Source organism: Ptychodera flava, chromosome 21, assembly GCF_041260155.1.
Source record: "Ptychodera flava strain L36383 chromosome 21, AS_Pfla_20210202, whole genome shotgun sequence".
In the NCBI taxonomy this organism is placed as follows: Eukaryota; Metazoa; Hemichordata; class Enteropneusta; family Ptychoderidae; genus Ptychodera; species Ptychodera flava.
Genome location: NC_091948.1, coordinates 24026243 through 24040574, shown reverse-complemented (window position 1 = coordinate 24040574; position 14332 = coordinate 24026243). Strand labels below are relative to the sequence as shown.

The window sequence follows — 14332 nt, the reverse complement described above, 5'->3', positions numbered from 1 at the left end:
ATATGGCTGCCAGGCGGCCATTTTATTACGATTTTTTCATGTACAGAGCCATAACTCAGGCATGTTTCTACAGATTTTATTCAAAGTTGGTACAAGGATATTGACCAATGTCATAGCTATGCACATCAATTTGTTTTGTGATACGATCCAATATGGCCGCCAGGCGGCCATTTTGTTACGATTTTTTCATGTACAGAGCCATAACTCAGGCATATCTCAACCAATTTCATTCAAAATTGGTACAAGGACATTGACCTATGTCATACATATGCACGTCAATTTGTTTTGTGATACGATCCAATAAGGCCGCCAGGCGGCCATTTTATTACGATTTTTTCATGTACAGAGCCATAACTCAGGCATGTTTCTACAGATTTTATTCAAAGTTGGTACAAGGACATTGACCAGTGTCATAGATATGCACATCGATTTGTTTTGTGATACGATCCAATATGGCCGCCAGGCGGCCATTTTGTTACGATTGTTTCATGTACAGAGCCATAACTCAGGCATATCTCAACCAATTTCATTCAAAATTGGTACAAGGACATTGACCTATGTCATACATATGCACATTGATTTGTTTTGTGATACGATCCAATATGGCTGCCAGCAGGCGCCCATTTTATTACGATTTTTTCATGTACAGAGTCATAACTCAGGCATGTTTCTACAGATTTTATTCAAAGTTGGTACAAGGACATTGACCAATGTCATAGCGATACACATCAATTTGTTTTGTGATACGATCCAATATGGCCGCCATGCGGCCATTTTGTTACGATTTTTTCATGTACAGAGCCATAACTCAGGCATATCTCAACCAATTTTATTCAAACTTGGTACAAGGACATTGAACTATGTCATACATATGCACATTGATTTGTTTTGTGATTCGATCCAATATGGCCACCATGTGGCCATTTTATTACGATTTTTTCATCTCCTGAACTACAACTCAGACATGTATCAAGCGAATTTATTCAAAAGTATTTTTATCACAGACCTAATGAAGAGGACTCTATCCTCTCTGAGGACCTGTAATCAAAGCACCCATTAACAAGTGGGGACTGTGTCATCAACGATGACTTGTTTTATTTGACGTTCCACCATTTGTACCACTAAATATTAGGTCTCGATGATCAGACGAATCTCGATGATAAAATAAAGTATATAATACCTATGTCTAAAAATCAGCTTTTCAATTGCTCAATAGTCATGCATTTCATGTTGTATTACAACTTTATGAATGTCGGTAATGTCCACATTTCAGGCTGATGTTTTGGTGAATACCTGTAACAGTAATCTGGAGTTGACTGGCGGTGGAGGTGTCGCCGGTGCTTTTGGCAATGCTGGTGGTGCCAAGCTGCAACAGGTATGATAAAAAACAAACAGAAACACTTGACAACACTTGACCCTATGATAGAAGTTGAACTCCTTCCAAAGAAGTTCACCACTGTGGTTTGACCCATTCCCATTGTTTTCTATGGCACAGTTGGAATGGATCTCTGTACAGAATAATGGGATGCAAGGGTTCAGGCATTTTTGGAATGTTAAGAGGTGTCAATACAATGGCAAGACACCAGTGTACAGAAAAAAGATCTGGTTCAAGTATTCTTTAAAGACTACTAAACTAGAAGTGAGTGCAAAATAGAAAGAACTGGGAAACTTGGCTGAAAACAGAATGTTATCCTGAGAAGGTATTCACCAAAATTGTCAACATTATTAGTTTTCAAAAATGTCAGACTGCATCAAGAGCTTGTAAAAATGAATGTTATTTCCAAATTTCCAGTATAGCAGATTTAGGTTAGAGTCATTTTCAAAGGTGTTCAATATTTATCGTTTAACTAATATTAATGCTGAGAATGCTGAATCAGATTTGTAACAATAAATATTGATAACAAGTCTTTAATGGTATTATTGTACTCTTTACTGATACTCTCTAAATTCCATTTCACATATCACATTTCACAGTACTGTGATGCCATCGGTGGTGCAAACGCCGGTGATGTTGTTCAAACCAAAGCAGCTGGTTCACTGGAGTGTCAAGCCATCTATCATGCAGTGACTCCATCAAGTTCTGGAAATCATGGACAGGTGAGCATCAAAGTAAATGATCAAGTACAAACATGAGGATAGCGTTTCAGAACATTTCCCAAATCTAATCATTGTTTTGTAACTTCCATGGGATATTTTGAAACCTGTGGAGAAAATAAAACTTTACCATCTTGATTTCCTAAAGAATATTTTCTTGAAGCTTTTTGTCACCAAAGTTTCGAGGGTTTCATTCAAGGAATGCAGTCATCTGTAGTAGGGTTTGGTTATTTGTGAAATTTTAACTAAATTTTTTAACTGCTGTTTTTTTTCATTTCACAAATTACCCCTTATCAAAACTGCAAGGTAGAACAATTATAGATCCCATATGAGGTGAGCACAAACCATAAAAATGTTAATATTATATATCATATCTGTGATTCAAGCAAATAACACTATGTTTCAATCAAGAAATGTTATGTTATTCGGTGGTGTAAATGTAATAGGATTCAATAAATGCGTTATTGACATTGCTGATGGCATGAACAGCTGTTTTAAAAACAGCCAGTCAGAATTTTTAATTCCAAGCGCACAATTTGTGAAAGTCTGTCTTTTCTTTGGTTCTAGACGGTGTGCGATATCGTGTATGAGTGCTTAACCATGGCACACAGAGAAAATCATAAATCTGTGGCCTTCCCTGCAATTGGCACAGGTAATCTTGGTTACCCGAGAGATGTTGTTGCAGGGAGCATGTACGATGAGATCTTTAGATTCAGTCAACAAAATCCGAATACATCTTTAAAGGTAAGCATCAAGAAAGACAAAATAGTTCAGTTTTTTACAGTTGGTTGAAAGGAATTAAGTCTTAAGCATCTCAAGTGTGGACAGAGGAAAAAAATGTTTCAGTGTATGAGCGCCCTCTGGTGGCAAGGTTGAATGTTAGATGTGTCTAAGAGAATGGGCAAGGTCAATCTATTCTATTCGTCATCTATACAAAAAGAAGTCCAGCTAGATCATTGTCTGCAAATATTATCTATAATCTTACAACTATTTCCTTGAGATTTTCATGTTGCTACTTTCACAGTAATGAATCCCTTTAACTTTTCCATGGGTGAAACTGTCGATACACAGGTTTGGTTTTTTCCGTTCAGTAATCTGTCAATGTTAAATCCCCAAAATATTTCTCAAATATCAAATTAGAAAAAGTAAATATTGCAATCAATGCATCACAGCTCAAATTAGAATACTGAACTTGTTCACTCAGTACTGTTTCAGCAATTTGTGTACTAGTCAAGGCAGTCATGACAGACTAGATTGAAGTTTTATTTTTATGTAGATAGAAATCTGATCATCTCAGGATCTGTGTAAAAATAGATTATGCATTAGCCATAATTTATCAAGACAGTACATCCACGAAGTAAAGCATTTCCACGTAAATCATTTCAGAAAATTTACCTAGTGGTGTTTGATCCACCAACTGTACAAGCATTTCAAATGGAAGTAGGACAGAGACATGGTGTTCCGGTTCCTCCACCTGCCAACATCCCTACTACATATGCAAGTAGACACCAAGGCCTGTTCCACACACTGCATACAAGTCAGCAAAGAAGGATGCCTAGTTCTGTGAGTTTAAAACACAACCTTCAGAGGAGGCGGGCCATGCCACCACCTCGCATGATGAGTCGACCGTCTGCACTCCGTTCATCACGTCCATCACCAGGGCAACAAACCATATCTATAGGTGGTATCAGAGTTGAAGTCCAGCAAGGCGACATCACCCAAGAAACAACTGATGTCATTGTCAATTGCACAAGTGGAAATATTGGTGAGTCAGTATTTATCAGTTTTTGAAGCCAACAAAGACCAGATTAATCTATCCACCCCAATATTCATCTGTACATGTGTAATTTGCCACAGAAAACAGCACACTAGATTCAAAAGAAGTTGGTGAAAAAGTTGAGGTAATCTCTCAAAGTAGGAGATCATTGTAGTATTCAAATTTCAAAACTGAAAGAGGTGGAAAAAAAAATTCTTTGTAAGGTATTGATTTCTTTTGCTTTGGAGAGTGTTTATATAGAGAAACTAACAGCAATACTACCATTGATTTGTTTAAGCTGCCATGTACCATAAAAATGTATATGTTAGCAAAGCTACTTGGAGAGACAGGGTGGCATTAATGTCTGTCACTTGTCTGACACTAGCTATATCATTTGTATGCGTGTGTAAATCCGCCTGTCCTCTGCCAAAACTGGAATACCATATTTGATAATCACAGAATATGTTTTATCGATGCAGCAGAGTTGAAGATGGCATGACTTGTTGACAAAAAAAACATCATTAAATACTGGTGATCAAAAACGTTTACTGGGGGAAACAGAAACATTTCTGCTGATGTGCAGCTGGCTTGGAAGGTTATATCTGATTGGTCGATTGTCACTATTCACAACAACTTAGGGAGGCGATTGTGTATAATTCAATGATACCAGTAAGATTCAGCCAACCAATTGGATAACATCTTCTGAAATGTTGCTCATTAGCCCAAAAATTTTGCCGGAAGTCAGGCTATCAGGAATAGTAGGGTACATTTCTTTAACATTAAACAAGCAGGTATCTTGGACCTTGTCTTGTTATTCATAGGCAATTAACTATTCTCAACAAGCCCCTTTTTGATGACTTACAGAGAGATGTGAAAAATTGATATGAAGGTTGACAGTATGTTATTCCTGTCATGTTTAAAGGCCCAGTGGCTGTAACTGTAGATGATTTTTTTTCCCACTATTTTAGTATGGTATGTCAGCTGTAAGTTCTTGTTTTACTCCCCAAACCATGTTGAAACACCAGTGTTTAGCTTGCCAAATCAGCATCTCTACATGTAAATTCTCTTGTCAATAATAACAGTACAGTTACACATGTACAGGGTGGTTTGACTAGTTGAATACTATGTATCTCAACGTATGCTTTAGGGAGTAGAACTAGAAACTACAGTGGACATGAAAAACAAAGATGGTGAAAATATCACCTTACGTTACAGCTACTGTCACTTTAATGGGGTTGTTTTTGGCTGTCTAAATACATTGCATACAAGTCATGCAAAACTTACCTCTACTGTTTACATGCTACTGTTCAAAAGATAAGACAACATCTTTCAACATACAGGTTCTGGTGGTGGAGTCACCAAAGCTCTCATAAATGCTGGCGGTAGTGTTCTACAACAAGCCTGTCAGCAGTATACTCAACAACAAGCAGGATCTGTTGTGTCAACTGGTGAGAATCAATAATTCTGTCAAGTACTTTTGATTTAATATTTAATAGATACAATAAAAAGTATGTTCTAGTGTACTTGCAAAATCAAGTAAACAGTTGTTTTCAGTTAAGTATGGTAGATAAACAAAAATGCAAATTACTCCTAATAGTAGCAGTTTTCCTTATGAAGTTCAGTATACTCAGAAAGTACAGACTCGACCTCAACCTCAACCTAATTTCAAACAAGAATAGATATTTTCCTTGGGTTTCTTTATTATCTACCCATGCTCATATTGCTCCACACTAGTGATGGTTAGTGTAAAGTATCAGCCGAGATATTTCACAGTAAATGTTGAGATATGCATGATAAACGTCATCGCTTTAGGAGTGTTCCCAAACTACATTTGCAGTTTACAAGTAAACAGAGTAAACAAACAAAATGGCCGCCACTTTCCACCTACAATGCAATGTTACCAACATAAGATTTTGAAGGGCTTCAAGAACAAGGATATTTCAGGTAGTTTGATACAGTAAGTTTGTTGCATCTTGTAGTGTTGTCCTATGATAGTTCCTTTGAAGTTCTTGTCATTTTTTTGCTCACGTGTTCACACACGTGAGCATATGTTGTAGCGATGTCTGTCTGTCTGTCCGTCTGTCTGTCTGTGTGTCTGTGTGTCTGTCTGTCTGTTGGTCCATTTTCTCAAAAACGGCTGAACGTATTTCAGTCAAATTTGGTAGACATCTTCAGAATTCAAATGGCTAGAACTGAAAAGGTTTTGGTGGGCGTGGCTTGCATATTAATGAAGTTATCACAGTTTTAATTTTTCTGATACATGGTAGTCTATGGGAAGCCGGTATCTGTGGTTTGAGGGCGCTATCCCCACGTTACACTCTGGCTAGACGATGCTGAAATTAGACTCGGTTTCGGATTCGGTTTCGGATTCGGTTTCGGATTCAAGAGACTGAAAGAAATTTTATATTTTCAGCCAATTGTTACACTGTGGAATACTGGATTTTCCTTACTTTCCCTGGACCCTTTTTTCAGCTAAAATAATATCTAATCACACTAAACAAAGTGAAAATCAGTATATAGGGATAACTTAGCAATACAAATTTTTGACAAAATGTCATGTGATCTCGATGACCTTTGACCTTAAATATGAGTATATGTCCATAACTCAGTAACCACAAGTGCTACACCCTTCATATTTGGTATGATGGGAGACCTTATGACATCACATCCTGTACCTTATTAATTATGTGCATATCTAATTCTGAGCCAGCAAATAGAGCTAGAGGTCTGATTTTTGGTATATAGGTATAACTTAGCAATACAATTTTTTTGACAAAATGTCATGTGACCCCAATGACCTTTGACCTCAAATATACATATATGGCCATAACTAAGTAACCCCAAGTGCTACACCCTTCATATTTGGTATGATGGGAGACCTTATGACACCACATCCTGTACCTCATTAATTATGCGCATATCTAATTCTGAGCCAGCCAATAGAGCTAGAGGTCTGATTTTTGGTATATAGGGATAACTTAGCAATACAATTTTTTTGACAAAATGTCACGTGACCTCGGTGACCTTTGACCTCAAATATACATATTTGTCCATAACTCAGTAACCACAAGTGCTACAGCCTTCATGTATGGTAGGATGGGACAGCTTATGACGCCACATATTGTACCTCATTAATTATGCGCATATCTAATTTTGAGCGCGCCAATAGAGCTAGAGGTCTGATTTTTGGTATATAGGGATAACTTAGCAATACAATTTTTTTGACAAAATGTCACGTGACCCCAATGACCTTTGACCTCAAATATACATATTTGTCCATAACTCAGTAACCACAAGTGCTACAGCCTTCATGTACGGTATGATGAAACACCTTATGACGTCACATCCTGTACCTTATTAATTATGCGCATATCTAATTTTGAGCGAGCCAATAGAGCTAGAGGTCTGATTTTTGGTATATAGGGATAACTTAGCAATACAATTTTTTGACAAAATGTCACGTGACCCCAATGACCTTTGACCTCAAATATACATATTTGTCCATAACTCAGTAACCACAAGTGCTACACCCTTCATGTACGGTATGATGAAACACCTTATGACGCCACATATTGTACCTCATTAATTATGCGCATATCTAATTTTGAGCGAGCCAATAGAGCTAGAGGTCTGATTTTTGGTATATAGGGATAACTTAGCAATACAATTTTTTTGACAAAATGTCACGTGACCTCGGTGACCGTTGACCTCAAATATACATATTTGTCCATAACTCAGTAACCACAAGTGCTACAGCCTTCATGTATGGTATGATGGGACAGCTTATGACGCCACATATTGTACCTCATTAATTATGCGCATATCTCATTCTGAGCGAGCCAATAGAGCTAGAGGTCTGATTTTTGGTATATAGGGATAACTTAGCAATACAATTTTTTTGACAAAATGTCACGTGACCTCGGTGACCTTTGACCTCAAATATACATATTTGTCCATAACTCAGTAACCACAAGTGCTACAGCCTTCATGTATGGTATGATGAAACACCTTATGACGCCACATACTGTACCTCAATAATTATGCGCATATCTCATTCTGAGCGAGCCAATAGAGCTGGATGTCTGAATTTTGGTATATACGGATAACTATAGGAGAGTAATTTTTTGACCAAATGTCATGTGACCTCGATGACCTTTTACCTAAAATATATGTTTATGTCAATAAATAAGTAACCACAAGTGCTGTGTCCTTTGTATTTAGTAGGATGGGAGACCTTATGACAGCACACGCTTTACCTCATTAATTATGTACACATCTAATTCTGGGCAAGCGAATAGAGCTAGAGATCTGATTTTTTGGCATATAGGGATTAATTAGGAATATAATTTTTTTTTTGAAAATGTCATGTGACCTTGATGACCTTTGACCTTGATTATACATATATATGCATATTTCAGTAACCACAAGTTCTATACCCTCCAATTTTGATAGGATATTAGACCTGAAGATGTCACATCTTGTACCTCATTTATAATGCGCATATGTATTTCTTGGCTGGCCAATACTGCTAGAGGTCTGATCTTTTTCCCGATTTAGAACCGTAACTTAGACATGCCTCATGTGTTTCAAATTGGGAACAACAACATAGACCTATGTGCCCATAGATCTCAACATATACGATCCAATGATACTTCTTAATGACCACATTTTCCTGCCCCATCAAGACTAGTACTCCTATTACAAGTGGGGACTATGTCATTGTAAATGACTTGTTGAGTTAATGGTTGTATCACAGTATTCGATATATCTAATTCTGTATTTTTTCCATTTTATATTCTGAATAATTACATTAAACATATTTCACTGTCTCCAGTACATTTCATTTAAGTATTTTCACTTCATGCACTTTATCCCTTTCACACATGTTCAAATATCTGACCAGAGAACAAACACTAAATAGTCCAGGATGGGAGCTACAGTGTCATTGACGCTATTTTTACTTCAGCCAATTCCTAATTTGCATATTAAATGAATTCTCATACTTAGGGATATTCATCTGAATTGACTTGATCAAAATTGATGTAACTTGCTATGTACATTTCAGACACTGTAATAAAATATTATCGAAAGTCATTAATCATTTTCTCTTCAGCAAATTCCTAATTTGCATGTTTAATGAACTTTCCTAATTAGAGATATATATCTGAATTGACTTGACCAAAGTTGACAAAACTTGCTACATATATTGCAGATACCATGATACAACATTATTGACAATCATTAAGCATTTTTACTTAAGTCAATTCCTAATTTACATATTTAATGAACTTTGCTTATTAGGGATATATACTGGGATTTACTTGATCAAAGTTGGCAAAACATGACAACATTGATGATTATACCTGGTTAAAACAATATCGAAAGTCATTTCACATTTTCATGTCAGCTAATTTACAATTTGCATATCTAATGAGCTTTCAGAGCTCGGCATATATGGCCTGAAGCAATTGGCCAACGGTAATTACACTTGCTATATAAATGACAGCAGTCAAAGAACTTTAATATTTTTATTTCAGCTAATTACATATTTGTATACTTCATGACCTTTGAGAATTAATCAGTGGTGATTATTGTTCATTATGTTGATCATAATACTTTCAATGAAGTTGCAAACATGTGGCAAAGGTTCAAATTTACACATAACTGTATGAAACACGTTAGCATTTTCAGTTCATATCTGGTTTGATGACAGCTGCCATAGTCTGCCTCCAAAGAGGTACTGGAATAAAAGTAAAACCCCGTAATTCCAGTTTTTTTCTTTCATTTTAAAAATTCTGGGCATGGGTATATGATAATTAAATCGGTCATTCATGTTATTTGTGCTGCGCTGGATGCTCAACTTGGTCTCATGTCTGATGCAGCACAAATGACGCTCAGAAAATGTATTTACTGATATTGGGTAATAACCTCTAAGTATTGAATTTTCTATATAAACTGAACATTTTCAGTTGAAGGATGGTCAACACTCCAGACATCACCATCATTACATTTCTCACCCACCAGTTGGGACTAGGGTCAGAGGTAGGGTTAGGTTTAGTATTTGGTAGGTTTCGGATATAATACCCTGTCTTCAAGCTGCATGTGCAATAGCTCTGAATTTCTCTCACCCATAAGTCTCTATCAATTGAAGATATGTGTTGTCTCTTACAGTTGGTGGCAACCTCTCCTGTCAGAATGTTTATCACTTGGTGAATCCACCACCACAGAATCTTCAAGATTCAGTGATAAAATGTCTTCAAATGGCCGACAACGGTGGCATGATAACTATTGCATTTCCGGCCATTGGAACAGGTAGGCTGATGTGTTATACATCTGCTGTCTGATGTTCAACACCATTAAAAATTGCAAAGTAACATTCAATAAGAGATAATTTTATTTTGATAGGCTATATAATAAGAAATATAAATATGTCAAAACAAACTTGACTGCACTCATTTTAAACATGACAGCAATTGCAGACTTCCTTGAAGACTTGATAACTTTCGCAATATGTTCATTGCAACACAGTTTGGTCACTTTGGTGACTTCACAAGCTGGCTCAGTATGTTGGGATTTTTTAGCTATCTCACATTCATACATAAAGATGATATTGCAGATGGGCACGTGTGTAAATATTAAAATACAGGAAATAGGCTTACATTTTCGATTAAATTCCATACCGTAAGGTAACAACGGTGTAGTTACACTAAATCTATGATCTTTGTGTAATCTGATCATGCAAGTTGTCTGTAACATAGTAGATTTTTGATCAAATGGTTAGTAAGGTAGGAAAACTTATCCTACAGATTGGTAAACTTTACATCAGTGGAATCTCTGTCAAATTGTTTACTGGTAGAATAAATCATACTAATTCCATTGTTGTTTCATGTCACTATTTTGATGGAGCTTTAGCTTACCTATATAGCCTACTTGTCAAAATGCAATATTAATGGTAAACATGTGTTACCACTGGATAACTAGATGTTAATGATGCATGGGGTATGCATGAAGGATGTTGAAACTTGTGTTGTTTACAATTAAAACAATGTCTTCTGTCTTTCTCGATATTGCAATCTTGCTGGAAGGTGTAAACATTCTTTTCACTGGAAATTTTTAGTTTTATAGAGAGAAGTGAAACTTTTGATAGTTAAAGTAATGTGAAAGCACTAGTAATTTTTCCTGTTCACCAGATGCAAAATAGTAAATATTTAAAGTTAAAACATTTTTAATCGGAAAAGAATTATTCATATTTCTTTTTACCATTGTAGGTAGCCATGGAACCACAGCTCAACAATGTGCACAAGGTTTATTTGGTGGCATACTAAAATTCACTCAGCAACGCCGAGCAGGAAATCTACAGCTGGTCCGGATAACTGTATTTCAGCAAAACCAGTTGCCAGTATTTCATGCAGAGATGAACAACTATTCACAGTCAAGTATTTTAAAGACAAAGTCATTGTTTGGCGCAATGCTGGGAAGCGTGATCCCAACCCCAATCACGACAGCATCGCCTGCTGGAAATCCAAGCCAACCCTCAGCTCCTGTAAAGAAAAGTAAGCATACAAAAGCGATGAAAGTTAAAGTAAGATAATAAATATTCAGTTTTGATGTTTTGCACAACATCACATTTGAAACTCTCTCATTCCAAACTGAGACAAATTTTAAGTTCTCTTTGTGACATTTAAATTCTTGCTATTGTTTTTGACAAAACTCAAATTCTTGCAACCATCATGATCCCATATAATATATCATCAATAATTATGAGATTAAGAATCTTAAACTGCAGCGTACATTCAAAGATAATACTACTCAGACACAGATACAGACATTAGACATGACTTTTTTCAGTATAAAACAAAACATTTGTAAAAAAACATTCAGAGACACACAAGACCTTAATTATAAATATTTTTTTTAAGAACAGACAAATCATCATTATGTGTTTTGGGAAAATACATACATGTTTTAAACTCAGACAAGGAAAAAAAAGTAAAATATTGATGAAAATGTAATATCTTTATATATGGATATCTACATTTATATATATCTTTCATTTAATACTCTTTTGCTGTTGATTTTACAAAACCTTTATTGTACTTTATGATGAAGATCCCACCTGGGATACAACTTCATTAAAGGCTTACTTTACTTTACTTTACTTTTCTTTACTTTACTAAAATAAGTTGCATATTTGGTGTCAAGGTCAACAGAAGTGACAAGTTTCATGCTTGCTCAGGGTCTCAAGTAGATCTTTGATGGTTCTGCTCCTCTTGGTCCCTTCTCTTGATTTTCTAGAACATAAGTGATGTTTGTTTGTTTTTTGCAATAACTGTCCCTTCCTCTCTTGCCATTCTATCTTCTCTTGTAGTACCTGAGTAACAGTTTCTGTGGCAGCAAATTATGACCAGCTCACTTTTATCAGTCACTAATACCTTGTTTGCTCTTTCGTTGTACCAGAGGACAAGCGTACATTGTGGTCACACTTTAAAGATGTATTGGCAAACATTCAACCGTGGGGTGGAGAAAATAAGGAACCTGTCACATTACTAATTACTGTTGCGGACAGGAGAACTATCAGTGACGTAAAAGATGCTATTAACAAGTTCCTGCTTGATCAGACATCAGAAAAGGTAAGATTGCTACCTTTTGTTTCTTTCTGTTACAGATCTCTCTAAAAAAGGAACAAAGTGTATTTTTCCCCATGCCATATACATATGTCACTCTGTACTCCATGTGACATCCCTTCCAGACTTTTTTGAAGTGAAACGGTCACTTTCAAAACCTCTTTATGACTTTACATTTGACATGTTTGTTGCAGGATGGTGTTTTCAACTTTCTTCCACCTCTGTCTGAGAAAAAATGCAAATGTCTACACGTTGAGGATGAGCAGAAGTAAATTTTAGTAGACAAGCGCCGTATGCTTAAAGTTGTATATTAAATACGACTGATTCAATATGACACTCTCATCATGTGGATTTTCCTGAATTTTTTAGAATCTTTCTGAATCAACAAAAATGGTAATGGTACAATGTCACAATGAAAACTATTGAAATAACATTCAGGGGATCTGATCACAAACTGCAGCTATGAACATTATAGACATAGAACAAACAAGATTTGTCTGAATTTCTATCAAGAGCTACAAAATCTGCACATTCTGTGCTATAGTTTCTAACAGAACCTGCTAAAGCAATCACAGATATTGATCAACTCATACTGAAGATCCAAGTAAGATTTTGATGCCCCACTCCCATGATATAGCTGTGAAAATAATAATATCTATGGAATGTGATTTTATCTTATTACCTAAAATGAGAAGCCCCAAAATTTAAATGTGTAAATTCCATCATAATTTGAAGAAATCAAAAAAATGTTATCACCAGAAAACTACAAACCTCATTTGAAAGCTACAGCCAGGAGCTGTTTTAGAAAAGAACATGTTTTCAAACAAATGTACATGGAAATTTGAGTAGCATTTTCACTAATTTAGAGTGAAATCAGCCATAGCAACCTACAAACCAAATTTAAATGCTTCAGGACTGTAGCAGTATCAGAGATGAACATTTAGGCCCAAAATGAGTAAATTGGCCTCAAAATTTTACATATGTGAATTTCATCACCACTAACACAGTACAGAATGAAAGGGTTTCATGGAATATGTTTGCATCCTTCTCTCCCTCCCTGCCTCCCTCCCCTCCCTCCCTCCCACCATCCATCCATCCATCTATGCATCCTTCTCTCCCTCCCTGCCTCCCTCCCCTCCCTCCCTCCCACCATCCATCCATCCATCTATGCATCCTTCTCTCCCTCCCTGCCTCCCTCCCCTCCCTCCCTCCCACCATCCATCCATCCATCTATGCATCCTTCTCTCCCTCCCTGCCTCCCTCCCCTCCCTCCCTCCCACCATCCATCCATCCATCTATGCATCCTTCTCTCCCTCCCTGCCTCCCTCCCCTCCCTCTCTCCCACCATCCATCCATCTATGCATCACAATCACATTGATAACAGCCACCAACCGGTCCCATTAGCTTCCCAAGCTACATATACATGTATGTACAGCTTAAAGTAGGAGCCATAAAGTTTGAAGCGTGGCTTTGATATTTTCATCTGTTGGCAGCCTGAAATACCATGAAATATGTTTTACAACTGAATGTGCAATAGCCGGTTGATTGATAATTTTTATCACAGGCCTTGAAGAATCCAATTATTGGGAAACTGGATAAAGAAGTATTTAAATCTCTGGAACAACTGGGTCAAAGTTATGATGTCAAGGTTGAAAAAGGTACAGTACTCATATTGAGAACATCATTACAGTTTTACATAACAAATCTTAGTTTTATGTGGCAGAGACTTCATGACACTTTCAAATCTTAAATAACCTGTGTCATCGATTCAACTTTCAGAGTACATATGGAATACATATATTGGTAAATCAGTGTTAATATATTGGTTTACATATACAAATACCAGAATTAAGGGACT

General features: G+C 36.5%; 1 protein-coding gene across 2 annotated transcripts in view; it reads left to right on the top strand.

The window, feature by feature from the left end:
- The window catches only part of LOC139121790 (protein mono-ADP-ribosyltransferase PARP14-like), a 44358-nt gene that overhangs the window by 18336 nt on the left and 11690 nt on the right, over positions 1-14332 (top strand). For both annotated transcript variants that reach the window (XM_070686949.1, XM_070686950.1), the window contains exons 13-21: positions 1274-1375; positions 1975-2097; positions 2662-2838; positions 3481-3859; positions 5191-5298; positions 10022-10162; positions 11119-11403; positions 12308-12480; positions 14039-14132. In XM_070686949.1, coding sequence (XP_070543050.1) covers positions 1274-1375; positions 1975-2097; positions 2662-2838; positions 3481-3859; positions 5191-5298; positions 10022-10162; positions 11119-11403; positions 12308-12480; positions 14039-14132 — 1582 coding nt within the window. The remainder of the gene's footprint in view (positions 1-1273; positions 1376-1974; positions 2098-2661; positions 2839-3480; positions 3860-5190; positions 5299-10021; positions 10163-11118; positions 11404-12307; positions 12481-14038; positions 14133-14332) is intronic.